The sequence below is a fragment of the Panthera pardus genome, unplaced genomic scaffold, assembly GCF_024362965.1.
Source record: "Panthera pardus isolate Hobbes unplaced genomic scaffold, ASM2436296v1 HiC_scaffold_17, whole genome shotgun sequence".
In the NCBI taxonomy this organism is placed as follows: domain Eukaryota; kingdom Metazoa; phylum Chordata; class Mammalia; order Carnivora; family Felidae; genus Panthera; species Panthera pardus.
The window spans coordinates 101,309,220-101,334,633 of record NW_026526732.1 but is presented as its reverse complement, the minus strand read 5'-3'; the positions used below and the strand labels follow the sequence as shown (position 1 = coordinate 101,334,633).

The 25,414-nt window shown below is 41.4% G+C and overlaps 1 protein-coding gene across 2 annotated transcripts; it reads right to left on the bottom strand.

Moving 5' to 3' along the window:
- Positions 1-4,231: 4,231 nt before the first annotated feature.
- On the bottom strand, positions 4,232-24,461 carry IL17F (interleukin 17F). 2 transcript variants are annotated; one of them, XM_019457397.2, is made up of 5 exons: positions 22,742-24,461; positions 19,721-19,837; positions 12,826-12,893; positions 6,193-6,401; positions 4,232-5,076 (listed from the first exon to the last, which is right to left on the bottom strand). In XM_019457397.2, the coding sequence occupies exons 3-5, from the start codon at positions 12,847-12,849 to the stop codon at positions 4,836-4,838; spliced, it is 474 nt and encodes a 157-aa protein (XP_019312942.1). In that variant the 5' UTR covers positions 12,850-12,893; positions 19,721-19,837; positions 22,742-24,461; the 3' UTR covers positions 4,232-4,835. The 2 variants fall into 2 exon arrangements, with proteins under 2 accessions (XP_019312942.1, XP_053760779.1); XM_053904804.1 differs by lacking the exons at positions 12,826-12,893; positions 19,721-19,837; positions 22,742-24,461 and adding an exon at positions 11,121-11,473.
- Between the last annotated feature and the right edge of the window lie 953 nt (positions 24,462-25,414).

Below are 25,414 nucleotides of genomic sequence, written 5' to 3'. Positions count from 1 at the left end.
GGGGGTCCCTCGGGGGTCTTGGGGATCCCGGGCCGAGCCCCCAAATGTTATGCCCAGAATTCGTGATCCCCAAATACTGCCAGGGAGCCGAGTCCGATGTAAAAGCAAAAGAGCCTTTATTCGAGCTAGCTCGAGCTCAATCCCCTACCTGCACCGATGCAGCGGTGAGATACCGGGGAGAGAGCGAGTTTCAAAAGCACAAAGGTTTTATTGGGGCCTAGGGGCAGTTGGTGAGGTAATGGCTATGGCCTCAGCCGATTGGCTGGGGAAGGGTCCGAGTCCTGTTAGGCAGGTGAGGGGGGTGGGTTACTCAAGGGGAGGAGGTGTGGTCAAGGTGAAGGACATAGAACAAGATGGAGTCAGCCGGCGTAGGCCCGCCCTTTCAGTTGGTTTAGTCAGTTAAGCGTTCAACTTCTGCTCAGGTCATGATCTAGCGGTTCTTGAGTTCGAGCCCTGCATCGAGCTCTGTGCTAACAGCTTGAGCCTGGAGCTTGCTTCTCATTCTGTGATTCCCTCTCTCTCTGCCCCTTCCCACTCATGCTCTGTCTCTGTTTCTCTCAAAAATAAACATTAAAAAAATTGTAAGTGAATTAAAAGATCTATATAACAATATTAACATGTTTAAATCCTTTGTTTAAATCACCTTAAATTATGTGTGTGTGTATGTGTGTGTAGAGATTAAATGGAGAGTATAAATTTAATAACCGTGAGGAATAATATAGCTGTGGCATTTAAACATAAAAGTTGGTTGTGAGTTTCCTGGGGCCAAGCAAATAGGAAACATAAGTTTTGCACCTCTTGGGATAATGACTGCCAGGTACTGAGTACCTACCATTTCCTGGGTACTGTATTAAGTCTTTTACATTTTTTATTTTAATTACATTCTACTCTTTAACATAGGTATTATTCCCTATTTAACATATGAGGGTGCTGAGTCTCAGAAAGACGAAATTGCCTACATTCATATAACCAGAAAATGGTAGAACCAGGATTCAAAACCAAAAGCTGTCTAAATATTAAATGCATTTCTTCTACCACTTCTCTTAGGAAAAAATAAGAAAACCAATTTTGTAATCATCTTCCTCACTGTAAACTGCAAGTGATATTTTTCCTGTGAAGCATTACAAATAAGGGTGATTTTTATCCAGATTTGGGAGTAGGGGTGGGAGAGAGAGAAGGAGAGGGAAGGAAAGAGAGACAGAGAGAATATGTATTTCCCCTCAGCCCAGCTATCATAAGTGAGAACTAGATATCAAAGAAAAGACTATATGTTTTCCAGTTCCATGTGTAAAGAAAAGTTCCTCTCTCTACATATTATGGTGGCAATGCTGTATTTGAACATCTGGACTGCTCAACGTAGACCATTTCTCCTGCATTCAAAACAAAGGATCTCTGAGGCCCAGAAAGCTAGTCTCGGCACTGAGGAACACAGACTGCTCAGCAGTGTCTCAAAGTGGTTGTCAAAGACAGATTCCCCCATAAGGGAGCCATTTACTTCTGGGTACAGTGTGCCACCTTGTGAGCTGGCGAGGATGTGCAATTTCCTGAATGACAGCCAGCCCGCAGCCCAAGCTGTAACTTGGGCCCCAGGCCCCAGGGGGCACCACATACAATGTATTTGGAGGTGTGAGATGTGGAAGTCCTTTTTACTGGCTCCTAGGGCCAGCCCTAGGCTGCACAGAGAAATGACTGATGTGAGTATTTACCGGAAACATTACTGAGTGCTGCAAATCCAACATAGAAAATCATGAACCTGGAGTCATTAAATTTGTTTCTGCCAGTAACTACTCCAAGTGACCTTGAGCAAGTTGCCTCATTCCTCTGGGCCTCATGTGCAAATGAGAAAGGCCAGCCAGGTGATCTGCAGGATCCCATCCAGCTCTGAGAGGAGCTGTCACCTCTCTGGTCTTCTCACTAGCCTCGGGTTTCTGATCCCGTTTGTTCACTACTGCCAAAATTACCTTATGAGATACAGCTATGCTCATCACATCTGTAATAGAGCACACAAAACCTTTCACAAGTGGACCGTTTGCCTACTGTTCTTTTTTTTATTTCTTTTTTTAATGTTTTTAAATTATTTTTGAGAGAGAGAAAGAGAGAGAGCACAAGCAGAGGAGGGGCAGAGAGAGAGAGAGAGAGAGAGAGAGAGAATCCAAAGCAGGCTCCACGTTCTGAGCTGTCAGCACAGAACCCCATGTGGGGTTCAAACCCACAAACCACAAGATCATGACCAGAGCCAAAGTCAAACACTTAACCAACTGGGCCACCCAGGTGCCCCCATTTGCCTACTGTTTTTTGCCTACCACCATGTTCATTCATTCATTCAATTATTCTTTCAAGAAATATGTATTCCCCACCATGTTCCCCTGTCCACACTATCCCGAGCACATGGGACTACTTGCTGTTCCCCTAACGTGCCAGGCTTCTTTGTTCCTCTGTGTTTGCTTATACTGTTCCCTGTGCTATGAATGCCCATCTCCCGTTTTCCACTAGACCAACTCAGATTCATTTCAGTGCAAATCTTCTTTCTGAAATTTCCTGGATAGCTATCACCCTCTGTGGCTTCTTATCATTTCCTACCTTGACTATTGTATTTAGCACATTGTTTTGAAATTACATGTGTACATGTATATAACAAGGTAATAATATCTTGATACACTCAGAGGTGTGATTTTTTTTCCTCTGCAAATTCCTTCCTCTGTATACTTCTCCTACCCTTTTTTATATGTACTTTTATATGTACTTTTTATAGTACTACCCTCAGGATAGGGCAATTAGTGCCATAATCAGCAGAGAAAGGATTCATTGCACAAATTTGAACACCAACATGGACTTGTGAGATTCATAACAAAATTATGAAGTTGTTAGGACAGAAAATCTTTTCTAGATTTCAAGAGCTTGAACACTTTAAGTACAAATGTCAATATTTATACCATTAGCAAAAGATTATACAGCCAAGAGCTGAAGAGCCAGCCTACCCAGCTACTCCATTTCTACTCTCGCCTAGACTAGAAGAAAGTTATCCAAACTAGAGTTAAAGATAGGTATCAGGTTTCTGACACCAGCCTATCCTCAAGCCAAGTTTCAGGTGGGAGTGAGAACTTAGGCCCCACTTTCTCCCTCGGACCTGGAAAAGTAGCAACAATGCAGATGTATTCTGAGCCAGTGGTAGCATTAAGGAGAAAATGTGCTGTGCCATGTTGAGGCAAGGGAGGGATGAGAGAACCTCTGACTTTTCCACAGAGTGGCATGGAGACCAGAATCTGGAGGCTCCTGTGCCGTGCCCCGACCCAAGAAGCATAAGATATTGATGAAGGACAACCAGTGACCCTAAAAGTCCCAGAAATCTAAATGAGGACGATGCAAAGGGATTGCATGGCTCCAATGACCAGAGCCTCTGTGGACGGCCAGTCTCAACACTGTGGCCCTTCCATACGCATTTGTCTTTGCATCTTCAGTGGCTAGCACAGTGGCCAGTAAATGTTCACTTTGTACAATAATGTAGCCAGGAAGACGGAGCAGTAAAGAGTTACCAGGGAAACTCAGTTCTGTTTACACCATTTTCCTTAATTCTCCATGTAACCCCCAAGTACCCTTAATAATAAAATAACTCTCCATCTCATAGAAACAGAGAGAACTGTAGTTGCCAGAAGCTGGGGGGTGGGGGCAGAGAAATGAGAAGATGTTGGTCAAAGAGTATGAATTTATTTATAAGATGAATACGTTCTGGAGGTTTAATATATAGTGTGGTAACCATAGTTATCAATACTGTATTTATTGTATGCTTGCCATTTGCAGAGAGATCTTAAATGCTCTCCATAAACATAAGCACACAGAGGTAACTATATGAGGTGATGGAAGTGTTCACTACCTTACTGTGGTAACCAGTTCACTATAGAGAGAGAGAAATAGAGAGACAGAGAGACAAATCATCATGCTGTATACCATAAACTTACATAATATTATCTGTCAATTATACCTAAATAAAGCTGAGAAAAAAAGTCTCCAAGATCTCTCTCTCTCTCTCTCTCTCTCACAAACACACACACACACACACACACACACACACACACTGCCACATACACACTAATAATAATAACTCTAACAGTAGCCTCTGATAAAAAACTGATCAGGAACTGTGAAAAACAAATGACAAGTATATAGAATTTCAAAATCTTTATGGTTATAAGCTCTGTGAGTATAGGTCAAGACTGGAAACAAACACCTAAAGTATTTTTCAATCATGAATACTTTATTACATTAGTACTAGATATGTTCATTTTTCTCCTAAAATTTTATATAACCAATATATCATAAATATATAGAGTTTCCTTACAAATGTAAGTATCAGGCCAACTTCTGTGTTTAGCAAATGTTTAATAAACATATGCCCTAGATCCTTATCCCCATCCTTCCCACCCCACCCTGCACAGTCCCTCCCACACACTCTTACATTGTGGTTGTATTTTTTACATTTTCATCCACATGGCACAGAGCCCCAATTTGCCAACAGAATTCTCGGGGAGTGGCACCGTATCACAGTGTTGATGTGGCTAGGAAGTGGTCATCGCTGCACGTAAACAGAGCAGGCCAAGGGCGCCTTCATTCTCCTCCAGCCATTTTCAGGGGGCTGGGGCAGTGGAACCGCTCAGGACTATGCTATGATTTGGAGGCACCCCAGAAACTTAACACTATAACTACTACAGAGCTTTGAGAATTCCGCACAGGTCTTATCAAGAGGCCTATGAAGTGGAGAAAATTGGGACTGCACAGGACTGGCTGAAGAGCGCTGGGTAAGGAATGGCATTTTCCAGCTTCTTCAGCCAAGCGGCGGTTCAGGCGCGCACGTAACGGACGATGGGGGTGACACAGGTACAGCCCACAGTCACCCGCACCTTCTCCAGCCGGAAGGTGCGTGAGCAGCCCTGGGGCTCCCTCCGCAGGACCAGGAATTCCTGCTGGATGGGAACGGAATTCATGGAGCTGTCTTCCTGCCCCTCGGCGTTGATGCAGCCCGAGTGCCTGCACTGGGCCTCCACGATCTCCGAGGGGAACCGGTTGGGGTCCCGGGTGATGCTGCAGGAGGAGCAGACGAAAGCAGGTGGTGAGACAAGGGAGACGGAGATGGACAAAAGTGAGAGCCCCGTAGCGCTGGCTGCTCCTGCAGGGAGCCATTTCCCAGCAACCCAGGGCCGTAGCCAGCTGGCCTGGATTCATACACTGCCCTCCGGCAGGTGTTTAACTGCCGAAGCCTGTTTCTTCCACTCTAAAATGGAGATTCTCATAGGTCTCTTTCATGGAATGGTTGAGAATATTCAGTGATACAAATGTACACAAAACGCTACACTGAAATATTGGCATTCAATAAATGTCAGATCTTTTCTTTTTCATTGCCCTGTTGCTATTATTTAATTAGTTTTCATCCTTTGCCTAGATACGGAACTTGACTAGTCAGTCTAATATACAGTCTACAAAGCCTGCTGCTTGGAGAGGAAAGCCAAAGCCCCAGAGGTCTGTGAATGCACCACATACTCTCAGTTTCTTCCTGAATACCCGCTCTGCCAGGGGACACAAAGGCAGCAAAGCCATGCCAGCCAACTTGCCACTCCTTTCCTGTGGGAAGCAATTCAGGCAGCCCCAGAAGCCCTTCTAATTGTCCCTGGAATCTGTTTTCATACTTGTATTTGGAGCATGTAGTTGAGACCTTGCTATTCCAAGATCTGGCATGTCAGATAGCATCACAGGACAGTACCCTGGACATCCCATCCCCAAACGGGCCTCTCACTCTGCCCTCCTCACCTTTCCTTGCAGGCTGATGTCTAATCTGAATGGAGCACTCCAAATGGACTTTTCTGGCTCCCACTTATTCAGATGCAAAGATTATTACGTGGGCTGCTTTAAAGAGCCCCCTCTTCCAAGACAGAAAGTTTGTAAATACCAACCCAGGGCTGTGTGGAGCAGGCAAAGGCAGAGAGTCAATGAGAAGTTACAAGCAAAACAGTAGGACCTCTGACCACACAGGAGGACCTAGCCAGAAAAGCAAACTGTGAGCTCCCAGGCAAAGTGGGATTTCTGTTTTTAAGGCAAATATTAGGGCTTTTATTTTTTTCTATATTTTCTAAATTCTCTATGATTAGAATAAATAAACATGGTTTCCAAAAGAACGTGAAGATCAGTCTCATTTGCACTTACTTGTAATCCCAGGGGGAACTGGAACGGTTCTGGAAATCATTTGAGATGGAAATAGCCCCCTGGTTTTGCCTGAGGATGCGAATGTCCACCCTCACGCTGTTATCCTCCAGGGGAGGGCACAGGGCTGTATCCCCTGCTTTAGGGTTTTTCCAGGCTGTCACTTCCCTCAGGAGGGTGAGCTCCAACATCAACAGCAGCAGGGACTTAAGCTGCAAAATAGAGAAAGTTGAGTTGGTTTGGAACTCTGGTGTCAGTTGCTCTCATCCTCTAGCTGAACTCAGCATCCCCAGTCTTTTGTGGGACCAGGGCTTCTCTCTGAACCTCAGGTCCTCACCTGAAAATGGGAATAGTCATACATGAAGATATCAGGGTGCCAAACTGAGTATATACTCATTAGCCTGGTGATTGAGACTCCCACAGTCTGAGACTTCCTCAACAGTGGGACAGAAAGCTTATAAGGATCTAAGACTGGGTTTAAATCTTGACCTGGCCTCATCACTGAATCTCTGGTTTCTCTTCTTTCCAACTGGGTTATAATACTCCCTTCATAATAATATTCACAAGATTAAATCTAGTGTTCTATATAAAGTACCTATAAATTTATCTAGTAAAAATAAAGGATTAATAAATGATAGCCCTTGTTTTTAGTTCCAACCTTGTATTTCATGAATTCTCCTTCCTCCCAGCCAGCCATCTCTCCATGTAGAATACACTGCCCCCACATCTATCTATCCAAACCCTACACTTCCATCAAGGCCCCACTCAGAGGTAGCCTTCTCTAGGAACCATCTCTAAAGTCATTCAATTAAAAATACGTTCATTTTCCTTCACCCATAAAGCACTTGCCATCTAGCATTCAAGTGTCATTTCTTTACTGTCTGGAAATGTACTGTCTGTGTTCATGTCAGATATACACCTATTGGATTATAAGTTCCTGCAGGAGAACATGTCCTAGAACAGGTGTTCCACAAATACTTTCTGGATGAATGAAATGAAAAAAACAATACAGTTAAATTAACAATGTATTTAAACTCAAAGCACTAAGAAAAGCACTGTGCAAAACCAACTATAGCAAAGTTCCAATTATCCATGTTAATTGAAAGAAGCAGAGCCACTAATGATGCACAACTACAGAGAATATGGAAACTATTTGTCTTTAGCTCTGAAACATATATTTTTCCAACTTACATTGAAATATCAGTTTATCTGGTATTACAGGAATGCACAAAGAAAGTGCTCTGTGAAGACCTACCTAAAAGAAGAGGTAAAAATCTCTCTAGCTTCCTTTTGTCACAACCATGCTCTGCTCACCCCACCATTACCACCAACCCTTACTAGGGATGGACAAGGCCCATTACCAACTCTCAACATGATACAGAAAAGGAGCTGAATCTGGGTTGCTTTCATTCTCTGGGCTCAATGTTGTTCAGGCTCACACTTTCCATGGGTTAAGGTAGGGGAGGTTATTAGACATGTCCATTTAAAGGACCTCCTTTTTATATTTTACAGATGCTGGAGGCAAGAAATGACAAGACTAAAGAGAAAGGTCATGGTGTCAACTTGCCGTATGAAGGTAGGTGACACTAAAAAGAAGTTGAAAGCAAGATTGACCCAGATAAGCCCAAATGAGGCTGATCTGCCTTCAGATAATCAGCAGTTGTCTACTTTCATCTACTACAATCATTCATTCATTCAGCAACTTTTTCTCAACTGTATAGTGTGGTGACTCAAGATACATGCTCTGGAGTCAGATGTCCTGGGTCCATAACTCAGTTTCAGGACTCTGACTAGCTGCCATTCGCACTGCCAGCATGTGGTAAGTATTCAACACAGGGGGATATTAAGTAGACATTGTGCTAATGACACACAATGAACAGGAAAGATGTGGAATTTTCCCTCATGGATCTTCTGTCTAGAGCTATGAAATAAACTTTAAAAAGTTAAAGGATGCTCTTGTAGACCAGAGGGTTCTTAGGTAACTTCCCAAGCCTACCAATTACTTCTTTAAGGTTTCTTTCTTTTCTTTTTTGAGAGAGAGACAGAAAGCACTCCCAAGCCGGGGAGGGCCAGAGGGAGAGGGACAGAGAGAATCTTAAGCAGGCTTCGTGCCCAGCAAAGAACCCAATGTGGGGCTTGATCTCACAACCGTGAAATCGAGGGTCGGATGCTTACCTGACTGAGCCACCCAGGTGTCCCTTGGGTTTCTTAAGAAAATTCCTCCTGTGTGTTTTCATCTTTTATCTTTAGTATCATATTCACTGAGTCACTTCTCGCTTTCATTATCAAAGCTTTAAAGTAACTGTATCTTATGGTTATGTGATTCAGCAATAATTTCCATGCTTCTAACAAATCATTATATTTGCTTATGTTCTTGGAGTATTTTAGAACACACTTTCACATCTCTTTGAATACTGGATTCTCACAACCACCTCACGAAGTAGGCAGAGCTAGTATTAATTATCCCAATGACACCGGTAAGAGTCATGACCGAAAGTAACAAACGGCTTCATTGAGTTCACCAGCTTGTTGGTATCAGTCAGGGGACTCAATCCTAGGTGTCAGTGGTCAGTAGCATTGATACTGAAGTTCATTATTATTGTCAATATAAAGCCAGTCGTGGTGCTTTAGTCTTAGCTTTGCCTCCCAAGAGGAGGCAAGCATTTTAAGCAATGTGAACAGCCGTGTCAGAATTGCATGAGCGTTGTAGGTCACACAGCTCTTTATCAGGAAATCAGATAATGCCTGCATATCACTCTAGTTTGCTCCACAAAGCTTTTGATCTGAAACTGTAGATTTTGGTGGTTATGCGCTACAGAGCAGGGGCTCTGATATGGCTCTTGCTGATTCTTAAGAAAATGACACATACAGCACACACATACATTCTTCTCTGAGAGGTTCAGAGCATCTTATAGATTTGAATTCTTACAGGCCACCTATGAGGCAGATACACAGATATCACTCCTGTTCTGTACACTAGGAATAGAAGCAAGAGAATGCACTAGTGAAGGTGGGCAGTATCAAGACACTGATGGCCTGACTCTCGGGCTCACCTGAGACTATCTGAGTATTTGTCTTCTTTTTTAATTTTAGTTCTTTTTAATTTTTACTTGTTTGAGGGGAGAAATAGAGAGACAGAGCACAAACAGGGGAGGGGCAGAGAGAAAGGGAGACAAAGAATCCGAAGCAAGCTCCAGACTCTGAGCTGTCAGCACAGAGCCCGATGTGGGGCTTGAACTCACGAACTGTGAGATCATGACCCGAGCCAAAGTTGGACGCTTAACCAACTGAGCCACCCAGGAGCTTCTGAGTATTTGTCTCCTGAACTGATCTGTAATGTATGCTCACCTCTGTAGGAATGTGCTCCAGAGCTTGGCCAGTTCCTAAGCCCACAAGAATTTGCCTCAACTACTTACTGAGGATGTTCTACCTGCCTGTACCTTCCAGCTTCGAATCCTATTCTAATGCCCCTTGCATCATCATGTTTCTTGCCGATGGTCCAACAGATTACTTCAAACCAGAAATAGAAATGGCTTTGGAGTACAAAGCTACCCGATAGATTTTTTTTAGACACAAGGTCTTTGAATTTAGAAACCTTGCCTCTGAACCATTTGAGGAAAAGCATACTGTACTTGAAGCCGGTAAACCTAGATTCATGTCCCAGTTCTTATGTGTACAGTACCCAGTGATGTTAAATCACTGGACTCAATTGAGCTTTTTTTTTTTTTTTTTTCATTTGTATAATGGGGAAACTAATCCCAATCTACTTCCTGGGGTTGACAAGAGACTCAGAGGTAAAAATAATAATATTAATATTTTACACATTGAATGTTTTCTCTATCCTTATTGGTTGTTATATTAAAATGACCAATTTAACTAAAAACTAAGCCATTTCAGAGTACAGATTTAGTCATTCTCTATGATACTAATTAATCCCCCCAAAAAAAACATATGAGGGAGATACCATTATTAGTCCCCTTTACAGATAAGGGGAATAATTATGCACAGAGCAGCTAAGTAATTGATCCCAAATCCCACATTTAGTAAGTAGTGGATCTAGGACTGACTCCAAAGCCTATGTGCTCTCTAACTGTTACACTTGGCTGCATTTCTGGTCATCTCTAAAATACCTAAATATGGTATTATCATCACCATATACTATGACCTTTTATGAAATCCAAGCTCTTTTAAATGACGTGGCTTGTAAATGGAGAAAACAAAAAAAAGAGGGTTTATTTAAGCCAATAATATGGTGAATAATTTCCCAAGCCCTGTTTTCAAGCTCCTCTAAATTATATTCTTCCCAGCCTTTACCTGACTGATGTCAGGCAAGATTCTAGACCCAAAAGAGGTGCTTTCCATTATACTAACATCTCTCTCTCCTCCATGAGAAATGAGACAATGCAAAAATAATCAGCTGTCTTAGGCACAGCCAATTTCCCTCCTCTGGGAGCTATCCAAAGTTCAACACTGGGTGGTTCCACTTCTTTCATCCTGGGCACTCTCTGTCTACTTATAGTCTTAGGGGAGTCATTAAACCTCCTGGAGCCTCACTATCCTTGGCTAAAATACATGTGTACAGATCCTAAAAGGCTGGAAGTCCTCACCATGAAATAAGAGTTTTAGACCAACCTAACTCTATAATGGTGGCCACAGGAGAGATCGTGTTCAGCTGTCTGTGACACCAAGAGTGAGCAAGCTATCAATCACCTATGCGAAAGCCACCACATGAGGAGCTATGTTTTATACCCCATTATAACTTCCAGTTATTTTTTTCTTTTTCCTCCACCAGACAGGGGTCAAAATTAAAGTCGGTTCTGCTTTTAAGAAAGAATACCAATAAAAACCCCAATCAAACCTAATTCCTTAGAAATCTGCTATCCTGAAATCCTAGGGCTGACCGCTACTAAACAGCAATTATTTTTACTCACCATGGCTATGTTGCGCAGGATGGTCTTTGTCATTTTGCTCTGGTTGTCTGCTTTGTGTAGTAAATTCTTCCTGTGTGTGTATGTGTGTGTGGTGTCGCCCCGTGTCAAATGTCGCCTGTGCTGTGTCAATGAGAGCACCTGTCGGTTTTATAGCAATCACTGTCCTTATTTCGATTGACCTGCTTACTGTCTAAGTTGTGGTTACCCCAGAATTACTGACGAATGTAGGTTTTTTTTTCCTCTATTACATTTCCTGAAGAAGAATCAGAGAGAGACCCTAAAAAGGATGATGGAAAAAGGGCCAAATCTTGCTTTTCTTCCACCCCACTTCTACCCCCACTGGCCTCAAATTACAGCAAAATTCTTAACTAATTTACTACACAGATGAACCAAATTACAAATTGCTGTCATGATCTTTTATGTTCTTCCACAAATGGCTAACGACTCTCGTCACATACCATATGTTCTACTTTCCTTCATATGATATGAACCATGATTTAAGTGAAAGGTATGTCATCCTTAGAGGATCCTTGATATTAAATGAGAGGACTATCTTTAGTCCATTTTTGAGTGAGAAAACAAAACCAAAGAAATTAATGACATCAGTGAGAGATTCAAAATTATTGCCCCAGGTAGTTTCCTCGACTCCCTGAACAAATTCTATTTTAACCCCATGCTTAAAATCCTATTGATACTTAATAAATAATCATTTTCATATAACATACAATGTCCATTATCTTGGCCATCTCTGATTAAGATTTTTTTTTAACAAAAATGAATTAGCAAGTAGAGCCTTTAAATGCTCTAACATAATTTTAAATGACCTATGGAAAGTTAATTTTTCTCAGTTCCGTTCAAGTCAGCAAACATTTATTAAGTACATATTATATGTCAGGTATTGTATCCTAGGGATACACAGACATTTCTGAAGTAACAGTATCTTAATTTCTTTTTTTTTTTTAAATCCCCAGTAAGACCAGGTAAAACTACACATGCTCTTTTAAAAAGGCAAGGCACATTCCAGCAGGGTAAGTCATTTTCCTCTATCACAACACGTTTGAACAACTTTCCTCCATTTTCTTTAAATGAAGGAAATGAAAAGGAAGCAGCTCTTGGATTCATTGGAAGCCCCTCCAAGACCAATCAAAATTCTTCTGTGATCATGAGCCTTTCATCCATATTTCTTCTCCCCATACCTGTGGATTCTTCTCTGCACCTCTCCTCTGGAACAATCAGAAGTTTAACTACTATAAGAAGACTTCTTTGAATCATCCTCTCAGGCATCATTCCCTTCCTCATTACCTCTGTGCTCATATTTAGTCTATCATACTTCTGTATATGTTTCTGAGGTCTTCATGGGCTTACGGTAACTTTAGTACCCCCCCCCCCAATAATCTATACCAGCCTCCTTCTCTAAATATACACCTCCAAATATAAGACCTAAATTAAAACAGTACATTTTCTATGCATATAGAGATTCAAGACAAGTCTCCTAGCCAGCGCCTTCCAGCCAGCCTGAAGCCCCTAAGCCCACCGTGTAGGGAATTTCCAAGGCCATGCCAGATATGTCCTTCTATATACTCAGTAAAACCAGCACATAAATCAAGAGCCATGTTTTCAAATTTAATTATCAGTCATGCTACCAAAGCAATATATAAAATAGACCCTTAAAAGCATATTAAATCGAGTGGGTTTAATTACTTACTTTCTTTGATGGTCTCTTCTCCATTCAGAGTGATACCTCAACACATAGAAGACTTCTTCACCAGCTCTCTTGAAAGAAGGAACAAGTAAGTCACTTTGAATTAAGAGTGCCTGGTTCAATACAAGAGGACTTGCCGCACTGCAGAGAACTAAATGGCCCTTTATATAAATAGGAAACTGACCTCTTACATCCAGCAGTCACAACGTTTTCCCTCATCAAGGTAAAAATAAGTAACTCATCAGGATGTCAAACTAGTAACCAGCTATCAACAAGTTCAAACTCAATCAACAGATCCAGATCATTATTTCATCTAACATTTATTACATACTTCTCACGCTGTAAATTATGTGCAAATACTGGGGGCACAATAATGATTATATGATGAACACACAGCTGACTATGGTGGAAGGCCTTCACTGCCCCTGTACCACCCATGACCCAAGCTGTTACTACCTTTAGAAGTTTTAGTAATACAAGTGGAACTGTCATTCAACTTACTGACAGCCAGGACACTCTACACACAAGTCCCAGAACCCACAGAAAGAGACAACATAAGATGTTGTAGTTCCAAGAATGGGGTACACACAGCCTCATGTGTGGTAAAATATTATAGCTGGTCAAACATCCAAGTTAGCAAGACTTTTTATGCCCTACCATGTGCTGGAAGCCATGCTACATGTCTGTTGGGGTTACTCTTACAGGAAATAGACTGTACTATTATAGTCTCTACCTTAATGATTTTAAAATCTAGTTATAGAAAGAAAGCAAATACACATATACTAGCCAATAAGATAATAACGAGATGGTTGGGGATACTGATAGCTAAACGTACACATTTAGTTTTACAAATCCAACCTTGGACAGATTTTATCCCCAAAAAAGCTGAATGTGATCAGGATAAGCTGTCATAACCTGGGTATGGAAATTGATGCCTAGAAGTGAGGAGCTACCGCAGCAAAAGGCTAAAATAGTGGCATGATCTCTAATGGTCAGGCAGGAGGCTGAAATGACAAGGAAATCGTAGGCTAGCGAAATGATGACCCACAGTATGCAATGACAAAACACTTGGTAAAATTATTGCTTGCAATAACCTAGAGGTACAATAAGAGCTCTAAAGGAAGAGATGAGAAAACAGAAAGTTGTATGTTAGATGCTACTGTCTGCATTTGGCAAGGTAGCCTAAGGAAGAAAATGAAAGAAAATGGAGTCCAGAAATTCAGAGCCTTGGAAAAAAAAACCCAAAATATTTCTATCCCCCAAAAGCAAAAGATAAGATTGAAAAAAGTCTTTGAGGGAGAAATGCCAGGTAAAACCTGTCAATCAAATAAACTTCCTACAGGCAAGAATCTAAATGAAGCATCGAATAAGTTCTTTTAATTGGATAAAAGGACTCGGAATAAATAATGTATGTGTGTAGTTCTAATAATCTACCATTAAATCAAGACAGGGAAAATTACAGCAATGAAAAAGCAAAGACATAGAGATGTTCTAGGAATTATGGCACAAAAAGAACCAACTTAGATGAAAGTTTACTAAGTTTTTGAGAGAGTTCTCAAAGTTAATCACAAGCCAACTGTCAGCCCCATAACCATCTAGGAGCGCAAAGGCCCAAGGAAGGTATGTTTGCCAACACTCTTTCAGATGTGGGCAGATTACTGGGGGAAGAAAACTCCCAGGAGGTGGAGCCAAGGACCACACTACATCTTTGGGAGGAGGTGATCCTCTCTCAAAAAACAGAATCAGGGTCTAATCAAAGAATAGCCCACATGCCCTGGCTATGGGATCCCCACAATGTCAACCAAGCAGGATCTCAAGGTTTCTACACACCAGAACTACTGTGCATCGCCCATTCTCTCTTTGCAAATGAAAGTGTCTTACCCCCATCTAAACTGATGGATCAAAACATTAAATAATTTAACAGGCTTTTCTGTGGATTTTCATTTTTTATCAGACCTCTGACTCCATATCAAATAGCCAGTTATATAATGTTATCATATACTAGATCTAAAGAATATTAACCAGGAATTAAATGCAAAAAATATACTGAGGCTATAAGCTATTAGTATACAGCTTACTTTCACCCAGTCTTATCTCCAAATGATACTGAAACACTTCTTTCTAATTTCCCTGAAGCACTTATTTATGTTAGTCAGATCTTTCTGAACATAGGTGAAGATCATCGGGTCAGAATTGCCTCAAAGTATTATGGCTTTTATTGTCAACCTCAAACTTCAAGTTTCTTGCACCTCTTCTCCTCTTCAAGCATAAAAATTCTTCCTCTGCTCAGGCTATTCAAGCTAATCAAATACATGGTTTATTTTGCCTTTTTTAGTCCCTAGATCCTTTAGAAAGTCCATGTCCCATTCCCTTTCATAACATTACCGCTCTATCCTCTATTGAATAAAACCATGTGGTGATATGATAGCATCTGTTCCTGTAAAGCTACAGATTCCATAAATTCCACAATTCTTTTTCCCTCTTTTAATGCAGAAGATTATTATCTTCAGCTCCAGTATTCTTTGTGCCTATTAATTCAGTTTTACCTATTTTGTTGGAAGCCAAATTCAAGTACATTATGTGCTTTCTAGAATCTCCATAAGATCACATTCCATAGCAACTAACCCCCCTTTAAGTTTAACATATTTTCACTATGGAAAGATTTTCAAGAACGAAACAACTTTACTTTTGGTTTAAACACTATAAAGAGTTTATTATAATGATCATTGGTCAGATGAAAATACAGTGCTGGGGTTTTCATGTATTGATGTTTGTGGGCATGGGAATTATGTGGCCTTAAGTCAACAAAGGATAAAAAACATGGAAGCCCTCCTTTCCCTTCTCTCTGTAACTTTCTCTTCTCTCCCTAGCCCCCCAGTCCCTCTCTCTCTTTCTCTGTGTCTGTCTAAAAAAAGAGTACAATTTCTGATCATCTGATGAAAAAATGAATCTGTGTGAAGAGTTACAGTGAAGAGACATGAAGGAAGGGGATTGGAGACAAAAGCTGACAAAGAAGAAAAGTAAGGGGGGAGGGAAAGACTTAGGAAAGGAGTTTCTCTGGGGTGCTGTGTGAGAATCCTGGGTAAAACAAGGTTGAGGTCACTGCAGAAAGTTCCAAATCAAATGAGGACCGACCCCTCAATTCTGAGTCTATTCTCTGGACTGTGGAGGCTTTTTGCACCAGAGATTTATCTCCTTGTTAACAAAAACACCATTTGTTAAATGTTCACTCTGTACCACTGGGCTGGGTACCTAACATGGGTCAGAAGAAAAAGTACTGTCCAAAAAAACAAGAAAATCACCATGACAGTTTCCTCCACCCAGGAGTGCCATGAATTTTATGTCAGACCAGATGGCACTTCTGTTTTGGAGAGAACTGACCGTGGGCCTTTTGGGAAGAACAGTGATAGAGCCTACCTCTATCCAGGGCGAATATAGAGAGGAAAATGCTCTTCTTCCAAAACAGAAACAAAGAGGGAGGTCGCTACACATACAAATAATAGGAATTTGAATTACCCCAGAAGGAAGAGAAATGGAGGGATGCCAGTAAGAAAGTGTGGTGGCTGCCATAGCAGGGAAACTTTATAGAGTCATGAGCCTCATCTTCAAATTGTTTCCATGTCTACATGTGTTTTAATTCTCTTCCATTAATTCTACACCTAAAATTCATTATACATAAAATAGTCCTACAATGTCTACATAGCTGCAAAGTGATGTGAAGAGACAATATAGCAGTCTCGGGAACAGAGGCAGCAAGAGTGGAGCAAGCAAAAACTTGCAGTGAGACAGTAAGGACCATCCCCACTCCCCCACCATCCAGGAGGGCTTGGCTGCTGAGCTGATCCTGGGACCAGCAGCATCCAGCTCGCTAGCCCCTGGGAACTTGTTAAAAAGGTAGAATCTTGGGGCGCCTGGGTGGCTCGGTCAGTTAAGCGTCCGACTTCGGCTCAGGTCATGATCTCACGGTCCGTGGGTTCGAGCCCCGCGTCGGGCTATGTGCTGACAGCTCAGAGCCTGGAGCCTGTTTCAGATTCTGTGTCTCCCTCTCTCTGTGACCCTCCCCCGTTCATGCTCTGTCTGTCTCTGTCTCAAAAATAAATAAACGTTAAAAAAAAAAATTAAAAAAAAAAAAGGTAGAATCTTGGTTGATGGATATTAACTAGGCTTACTTGTGGCAATCATTTCACAATAGATACAAATATCAAATCCTTGTACACTTGAAACAAATATGTTATGTATTAATTATATCTCAATTAAACAAGAAAAAAGAAATCAGTGTACACTAAAAAATTAAAATAGATAATACACGAAAAAATAGTTTAACCTCAAGAGTAATCAAAGTAATGCAAATTAGAATAAGATAACCATATTTAGCCTCTCAAATTGGCATGGATTTTTAAACATGCAATATTAATAGAATAGGGAAAGGGGATACTTTCAGGTGTGACAGCCAGGAGTGTTTGGTACAATTTTGTGTAGGTCATGTAATAACATGCAACAAAAACCTAAAAAAAAGTTCCACAATCGGGAATTGTTCTAAAGAAACAGAAACACACTCAAATATCCACATAAAAGAATATTTAGAGGGGAAAATTGAAAATGCCCTAGATTTCCAACAATAGAGTAACGGTTAAGTAAATGTCATTCTGCGTAATGATAGAATCTTTGTAGCCATTAGAAACTGCTTTCTGAGAAGATTTAATAACTTTAAAAATACTTCTGTTGTAACATTTGTTGAAAATATCAAGACATAGTTCATATAAGGTATGACCTTACTTTGTATAGATATATGCACACTATGTATATCCATGTATGTATATGTATGTACGTGTAAATGTACACTCATAGAAAAGTACCTAAAATATATATATATAAAAAAAAAAAGTAGAATCTAGGCCCTCACCCCAAACCTATTGAATCAGACTCTGAATTTTCGCAAGATTTACATCACATGAAAGTCTGGGATACACAGCTTTACGGAACATTTTTAAAAAGTGCGAGACTTCCCGTAAAATTACAGTAGAGTTCGCTAGACACATTACGTTGTCTACAACAGAAATGGTGAGTCAAGTACCCTGAAAGAGTGATCGGAATAAGGAAACCTGAGCCTTAAATCTCAAAGCTGCACGCCCTCATAGCTAAGAACCATACCTATTCTACCCTAGAATGTTCCTTGGTGAGGGCAGGATAGAGAATCGGACAGCGAGATAGTTCCATGTCACAATTCAGTAGCAGGTGCTTTGGGGTGGCCTAACCAAGCTACCCACAGGCTAGCTGTAGGCAACTCAGGTTTCGTGCAGACTTTCACTTACTCAGCAGCCAAGCTGATTTCCTGCATTGAGGTGGATGGAATTAGTCAACAGAAGACCCAAGTGCGGGGACTGGGGAAAGCCCGAGTGAGTGTCTATCGAATGCTGTCGAATTTTCCTGGCTTCCTCTCACTAAAATTTCTCCTCAGCTTGTTTCTACCAGGGTCATACAGGAACCAGGGATCAACAACGTTTGCTCCTGGACTTCCCCACTGTTGTCATACTGACAACCAGCAAAGTTTTGAGGTGGTAAGTTGAGATGGCAAATCTGGCCCCAGAAAGATGACGTTGCACTCCCTTCTTGCCTCTAGATTACACTGCCAATTCCTTAAACACTGGCCCAAATGTTATGTGTGGCCCCAGCCTAATTCATGAAAGAAGTCACCTTCTCAAACTTGCCATGTGAGGGAAACTTTGTTTTTCAGCTTCTGCTCCACAAAATGTTTTGTATTTGAGCCCTCCTCTCTCTGGGCCAGTTCCTTTTCCTTGGAATGTCCCTTTCAGTTCTTTCTGCTCATTGAGGTTCTCCATAAACTCCTAGCCTCGTCCTCAAAATCAATCTCCTCTGACCTTCCATCTCCCATTGTGTCTTTCCCTCTTCTGATGGCTCAACTTAACTCTCATGGCATTTCATTTAGCATTTACTTAGATACAACTTTTCTACGGTCCACTTGACCAGCTATGTGTATGTGCTTTGGCTTTTTAAGTTTTCAAGTGTTTATGCCTGATGTGTTCCCTGGATCTTAAACTCTTTCAAGGAGACAGCTGTGATTTCTGCTTTATGTTCCCACCACTCCCGCACCCCTAGCAAAATATCCTATTCACAGCTAGTACTCTATGAATATTTATTCACTTGATTTAATGTTGACACTAGTTTATTTCTTCTTCCACCTAGTTTTTTGCTAATGAAGGGGATCAGAGTATGCCACCATAAAATATGCAGGAAAAGCTCTCTGCCCTCCCCCTTTCTGTCTAAAAGCAGGGCATAAATTTCCCTTTGTAAAGGTAACATATATTTTCATTTATAAAGGTGTCTCCCTCTCCCATAGTAGGAAGAGAAGGATAACTCTTAATCATGGGAGTTATCTCTTTTTCATCAATGGTGAAGGTACAAACTTGAGTCTGTATAACAAATCCCACTAAATAGCTTTAATTTTTTATTAGCTTCCCCCATCAATTTACCTTCCCACAATTTACTTCTACTAGAAGTCAAAACTTTGTGTAGTTACTTTTCCACAGTTTATCACTCTTTGTTAAAATAGTACATAAGCCCCCAGCTCTAACCATTTTTTTTGGTCCTTCCTATCTCTTCTATAAAGGGCTCCATATGCATGCATAATAAACTGTTTCTCCTGCTAATCTGTCTTTTGTCAGTGTAATATACAAGGCCCAGGTACAGAATCTAGGAGGGTAGAGGAGAGAGATTTTCCTCTCCTACATTAATTTCAATTCCTAACACATCAGATGGGCTGCCCAAAAAATTATTAATTAAAGAGGGTTATTTTGAACCAGAGAAAAACTTATAGACACATAATATTATCTTCAAGTATTTGGAAGTTTTGTAAAATGGAGAGAAACTGGACTCTCACCAGAAGGTCACACCAAGACGCTAGCGAACATCAGGTAGTGACATTCCAATGGGCAATCATATATTAGGTGGCTCTTTGGACTGGACCTCCATCAACATCTTTTCAAACTTTGGGATCCTGTGAAAACCAAAAAAATTTTTTTTTGATATTTTAATGTTTATTTTTGAGAGAGAGACAGAGTACGAGTGGAGGAGGGGCAGAGAGAGAGAGGGAGACACAGAATCTGAAGCAGGCTCCAGGCTCTGAGCTGTCAGCACAGAGCCCAATGCAGGGCTCGAACCTATGAGACGTTAGATCATGACCTGAGCCAAAGTCAGAGGCCCAACCAAGGCACCCCCAAAATTTGGTATTTTAATTAAACATCCCCGCAATCTCAGTCTTGGGAGTAGGGGTGTGTATGAGTGTGCACACGTGGGTGGATACACTACTGTATCTTTTGCCCTTTTCTTGAGTTTTTTTCCTCTTTCTGCGGAAAACAATCACATGACTCCAAATACTAAAAATTCTAAGTATGTTTCCTACAAAGATCCAGATTAAGAAGAGAATAACTTGGGGGTGGGGGGAAGACCAGAGAAAGAGCACTGAGACAACCGCACTTCTGAGAAATGTTACTTTCACTCCTGCATGGGACTGACTCAGAATGATGAATCTCAGGGCTCTCCTCATTTTGGCAGAAACGCTATAGAAGGACAGGATGAAATGGGTTTCCTGCAAGGACAGTCCATCTTTGTGGAGGTGAGGGACTGAAGGGATACAAAGAAGGGTGGAGGAAGAGAAGAGGGGAAGGTACATGGGAAGGAAAAGCAGAGCACATAGGAGCAGAGAACAAGTGCTCCCCAGTTAGCAGGGCTTGTACCACTGCTTTCCTGCTGCATTTGACCCAGGAGGAGATAAAAGGAAGGTGGATGGGGAGGACGTCAGGGAAAACGCAGATTCTGAGAAGGTTCTTGGCCATGCCGACAGGAGCACTTATTGAAGCTAGAAAGCTTCCTGTAGATTGAACATTTATGTCCATTACCTAGGTTTCACGTTGAGCAAATAGCCCAGGGAACACCACTGCTCACTTTCTTGCTCCAGGACACCCCTCACACCCTACAAGTGTACATGTCCAGAGCACCCCTGTGCTCTGTGTAAGTTAGCACCTAACTTATAGGAGCCATTAAGGCAGGGAGACATCTCTTTACCTTTTGCTGTCAGCCTCCATCATAGATTTCAGGAGCTCTTTACTTTAGAGGTAATCTGATCCAACCTCCTCAGCTGATGATGGAGGTTGGATGGCTTTCCTACAGACCACCTCCAATGGAGGAGCCCAGGCTGGTCTGAGGCCTCCCAACTCCCTCCAGTATCCATCTTCAAATAAAGGGGTCTGTCTCTCCAACTCCTCCAGGGTCATTTTTCTCTTTAACAAAGAGCTGCCAAGGAAGGAAACGGTTATATTAATAGCCTTACATTGTAGGTAAAGCCATACAGCTCACAAAGCACTTTCACGTACTTGATTTTATTGGACTCTCACAACAATCGCACGAGGAAAAGATGATCAGTCTCTCCGTTTCACAAGAAATTGAGACTTAAAGAGTGCATGGCAACTGTCCAAAGCCACACAGCTATCAAATAACAGAGTTTGGAATTCAAACCACGGCTTCTGACCCCAAGCCCAGAGAAGGAATGCACATGCAAGGCTGGAGGAAATTTGACACAAAGATGCCCAGGGCCTGGTGGAGACAGTTGTCAGAGGATGAGACTTGAAGAGTGAACATCTTCTAAGTGATGTCTGGACTGGAGTCAGGACACTTGACTCTGTGACTCTGCCTGTCACAGTGACTCTGCCTGTTCTCTGAAGAAGAGGAGAAATAAAACCAGTCTTTCTTTTGTTTTGTTTTGTTAATTCTGAATCCTTCTTAGCCTTTACACATTGTCTTACACACATTTATCTGTGTGTGAACAAGTTAAATGGAAACAAGAGCCAAGTCAAATGGTCAGTGACAGCTCTTAAGATGCCTTGCTCTACCAATTTTTCATTCCTAGTTCTCAAAGATTATATACTGATGGGAAGTTGCTTTCTTTGCACTTGCTATTTATAGTGATAGAAATTTTAAACCACCTCCATAAGTCTGAACTACAAGTACTACTAACGTTATTATGTGGGAAGTACACAGTATGAAATCTTAAAAATTAATTTCAAGTCCTAACTACAGTAAATTTGTCAATTTAAAAAAGGTACCGGTGGGGGTGATGATGATATCCAGTGTCAGCAAGGATGTAGGACAAAGGGCATCCCTCACACACATGTGGGGATATAAATTGGCAATTTGGTGAAACATATCTAAAACTTTAATGTTTATATTTTTGATCCAGCAAGGACACTTCTAGGAAATCATCCTAAGGAAATAAATAAGTAGGTACACACAAATTTGGCAACAAGGTATTATTTATAATCATGAAAAATTAAACAACAAAAGCTCAACTATATAGGTATATATACATTTATCTGGGAAAAAGAAAAACCCCAAGGTATATTTTCTCTGGGTGACTAGATTACAAGTGCTCCTATTTACTTCTTATGGTTATTTTCTAGTATTTCTCTAATGAAAAGATTGTTTTTATAATAAGAAAAAAAATATTTCAGTGGTTTTAGTTTAAAAAATTTTAAAGTTTAGGGCTGCCTGGGTGGCTCAGTCGGTTGAGCATCTGACTTCAGCTCAGGTCACAATCTCACTGTTGGTGGGTTCGAGCCCCGCATCAGGTTCTGCACTGACAGTTCAGAGCCTGAAGCCTGCTTCAGATTCTGTGTCTCCCTCTCTCTCTCTGCACCTCCCCCTTCACACTCTGTCTCTCTCTCTTGAAAATAAATAAATGTTAAAAAAACAATTTTTTTTTTTTTTTACTTAAAGTTCCCAGAGGAGTAGAATTTCCTGGTAATTGTAGGGCCGACCATAGCATAAACTTTGTGAGAAGATATGAAATAGCAAATACCAATCACTGCCAAACAGGCTTCCAAGGGCAAATTGCTGACAGCATTACCGATTATGGAAGGTCTTCAATTTCATCTCTGCACACTGGTACCCAGGCTGTTGTCACACCAGGTTCACTCATAGATGTAGCTGTGACCACTTCCTTAGAGCAGTCTCAGCCCTTTGAAAGCAGCAGCATAGTATGATGGTTAGAATACAGTCGTTAAGAAACAAGATAGCCCTGAATTTGAATCTGGAAATCTACGGGCTACTAGCTATGAGGACCTGGGCAATCATCTGACCTCTCTAAGACTGTACTTCCTCTTTGGTAAAACAGGGAGAGTAAAACCATCCCAGAGGACAGTAGGGAAGATTTAATGAGGTAATTTACATGGCGCTTAGTGCATATAGTAAGCTCTTAATAAAAATGATCACTTTTAGGAGGGCCACCCCTTCTCACCTGCCCCAATCACTAAGTGCATGGAGTTATCGCTGGGAATTAGTTTGCTTAAAGAACTTGGAACCCTTCATCAGCTTCCCTATGTTATACAGCATCCCTATGTTAATCCTAATTTTTTTTTTTATCATTCATTAGAGTTAAATGTGACATGTATTTGCACTTCTGCAGGATTTTCAGAACTCTGACTTTACACTCAAAGTTTCAAAACATTCTTAGTCCCTAAATCCCTATCTCAATGTCAAATGCTTAATCCCCGACTTGCTGGTACCACTGGATATATTGTGAAGTGTCACTTTCAAAACTGGTTTTTCATGTTCATCAAAGATAAATTGTAATAGCTATAGTGAGGTGGTAATATCATTTTGGTTCTCTATTTTCCCAAACAGACCATTATGTTTTATTAGTCACAGGAACATTTTTAAAAAATAGAACTATCCACACAGTTCAATTCCAACTTTAGGCTATATTTTTGGAGATTTTATCCAGCTTTATTATAGCTCTCATTCAGGACTCTATCCACTTAAATTAATAGAACAGCACACATCTGTAAGATTGCATGAGCTGACCTATCTATGGCAAGGTTAAATGTTGATACTTAAATGTAGGAAGGCTTAGTTTGCAACCAAAAGTACCTGCTGGGAGAACTATTAGCAGGATGGTAAATCCCAGCAGAAGCTAATATCCTCCTACAGGCTGTGGAAACATACTCGGGGTTTAATAGTAAAAATATTTAGGAAAAGAAGTTAAAATTTTCATTCTCTCCCTTGAGGAAAGACTGAAGAGAATGAGCTAGGATTACATGCTGGTTAATAATGGGCCAGGCAGAATTCAGCATTTATCACTGAGGTATCAGATTTCAAAAAGAAAGTTAACTAGGTTTAGGGGCGCTTGGGTGGCTCAGTGGGTTGAGCATCCAACTCTTGAGATCGGCTCAGGTCATGATCCTAGGATGGTGGGACTGAGCCCTGCACTAACAGTGCAGAGCTCGCTAGGGATTCTCTCTCCCTCTCCCTCTGTTCTTCCCCTGCTCACACTCTCAAAATACTTATTTTTAAAAAAACAAACTAGGTTTATATTTCAGCAAATTAAAATAAAGCTAAACAAAAACTTTTATTCTAAAATTTTTCTAGGAATTAAATAAAACCCCTTGAGATAAGTGGAAACATCCCAGAAAATACCCACAAATAGAGAAGCCCCAAAATCACTACCTTCGAAAAGTGGATCTAACAAGATGATAGATTCATTCTGACCCACCTCCAAGTGATGCTAGGGCTAATAACATGTGGGTAGAACTGACACTGGGTGTTAAGACTCATATACATGATCCGAAGGGACCTCAGAGATCACCTGTTTGAACCATCTCCCTTCCTAGATAAAGAAACCAAGCATTTCCCTCTAAGGAAGTGGCTTGCCCTGCCTGGCTGACTGTCAGCCACATATGGTCGGAAAAGGAACTCGAATGCAGCATTCTTGCTTCCCAGTGCAGGGCTCATTTCCTCTGCCAACTCTGGGCTCTCTAAAGGTTTCCTGTGCAACCATGCACAGCACTCCACCTCCCCACGCCCCTACTTTATAGAGCTTCAGTGGTGATACCTGCTCCTGGAAGGGGAGCGAGGAATGCAGGGAAGGTGGATAACTCCCACACAGCTCAGTCAGGACTGAGTAGCTTTGGCAGCCAGCACACAGGTGACTCATACCTGCCTTACTCTACTGACCAAACCCTTTGGGGGAAACCTGACCTCAGAAAGTCTGGAATCATTGGGACCACTAGTATAGTTCAAAAACTCAGGACAAATGAGAAGAGGATAACCTATTCTTTGGCTTCTATGCGCCTTTCTCGTTACCTTCATCCTCCGAGTTTTCCTAATGACCATACCTCATAGGGCTGTTGTGAGAACTGAGGGAACACACTGCCTACACTGGGCAGATCTCAGTCCTTGGGAGAAGGTGAAAGAACCCTTTGCTACAAGCTAGAGGTAAAGGTCATCCCTGTGAGAAGCACTGGAGTCAGAGCCGCACTGACCAGAGGGCAGGGACCATCGAGGAGTGGAAGGGCAGGAAAGAGAACAGAATTCAGGAACTTAACAAGGGGGAAATTATAAATGGCTTTGATCAAAAGATCACATGTTTTGCTTTGTTTTGTATTTTAGAGAGACAGGGAGAGAGGGTGCGAGTAGGAGAGGGGCAGGAGGAGAGAATCTTAAGTAGGCTTCATGCTCAGCATGGAGCCCGACATGGGGCTTGATTCTATGACCCTGGAATCATGACCTGTGCTGAAATCAA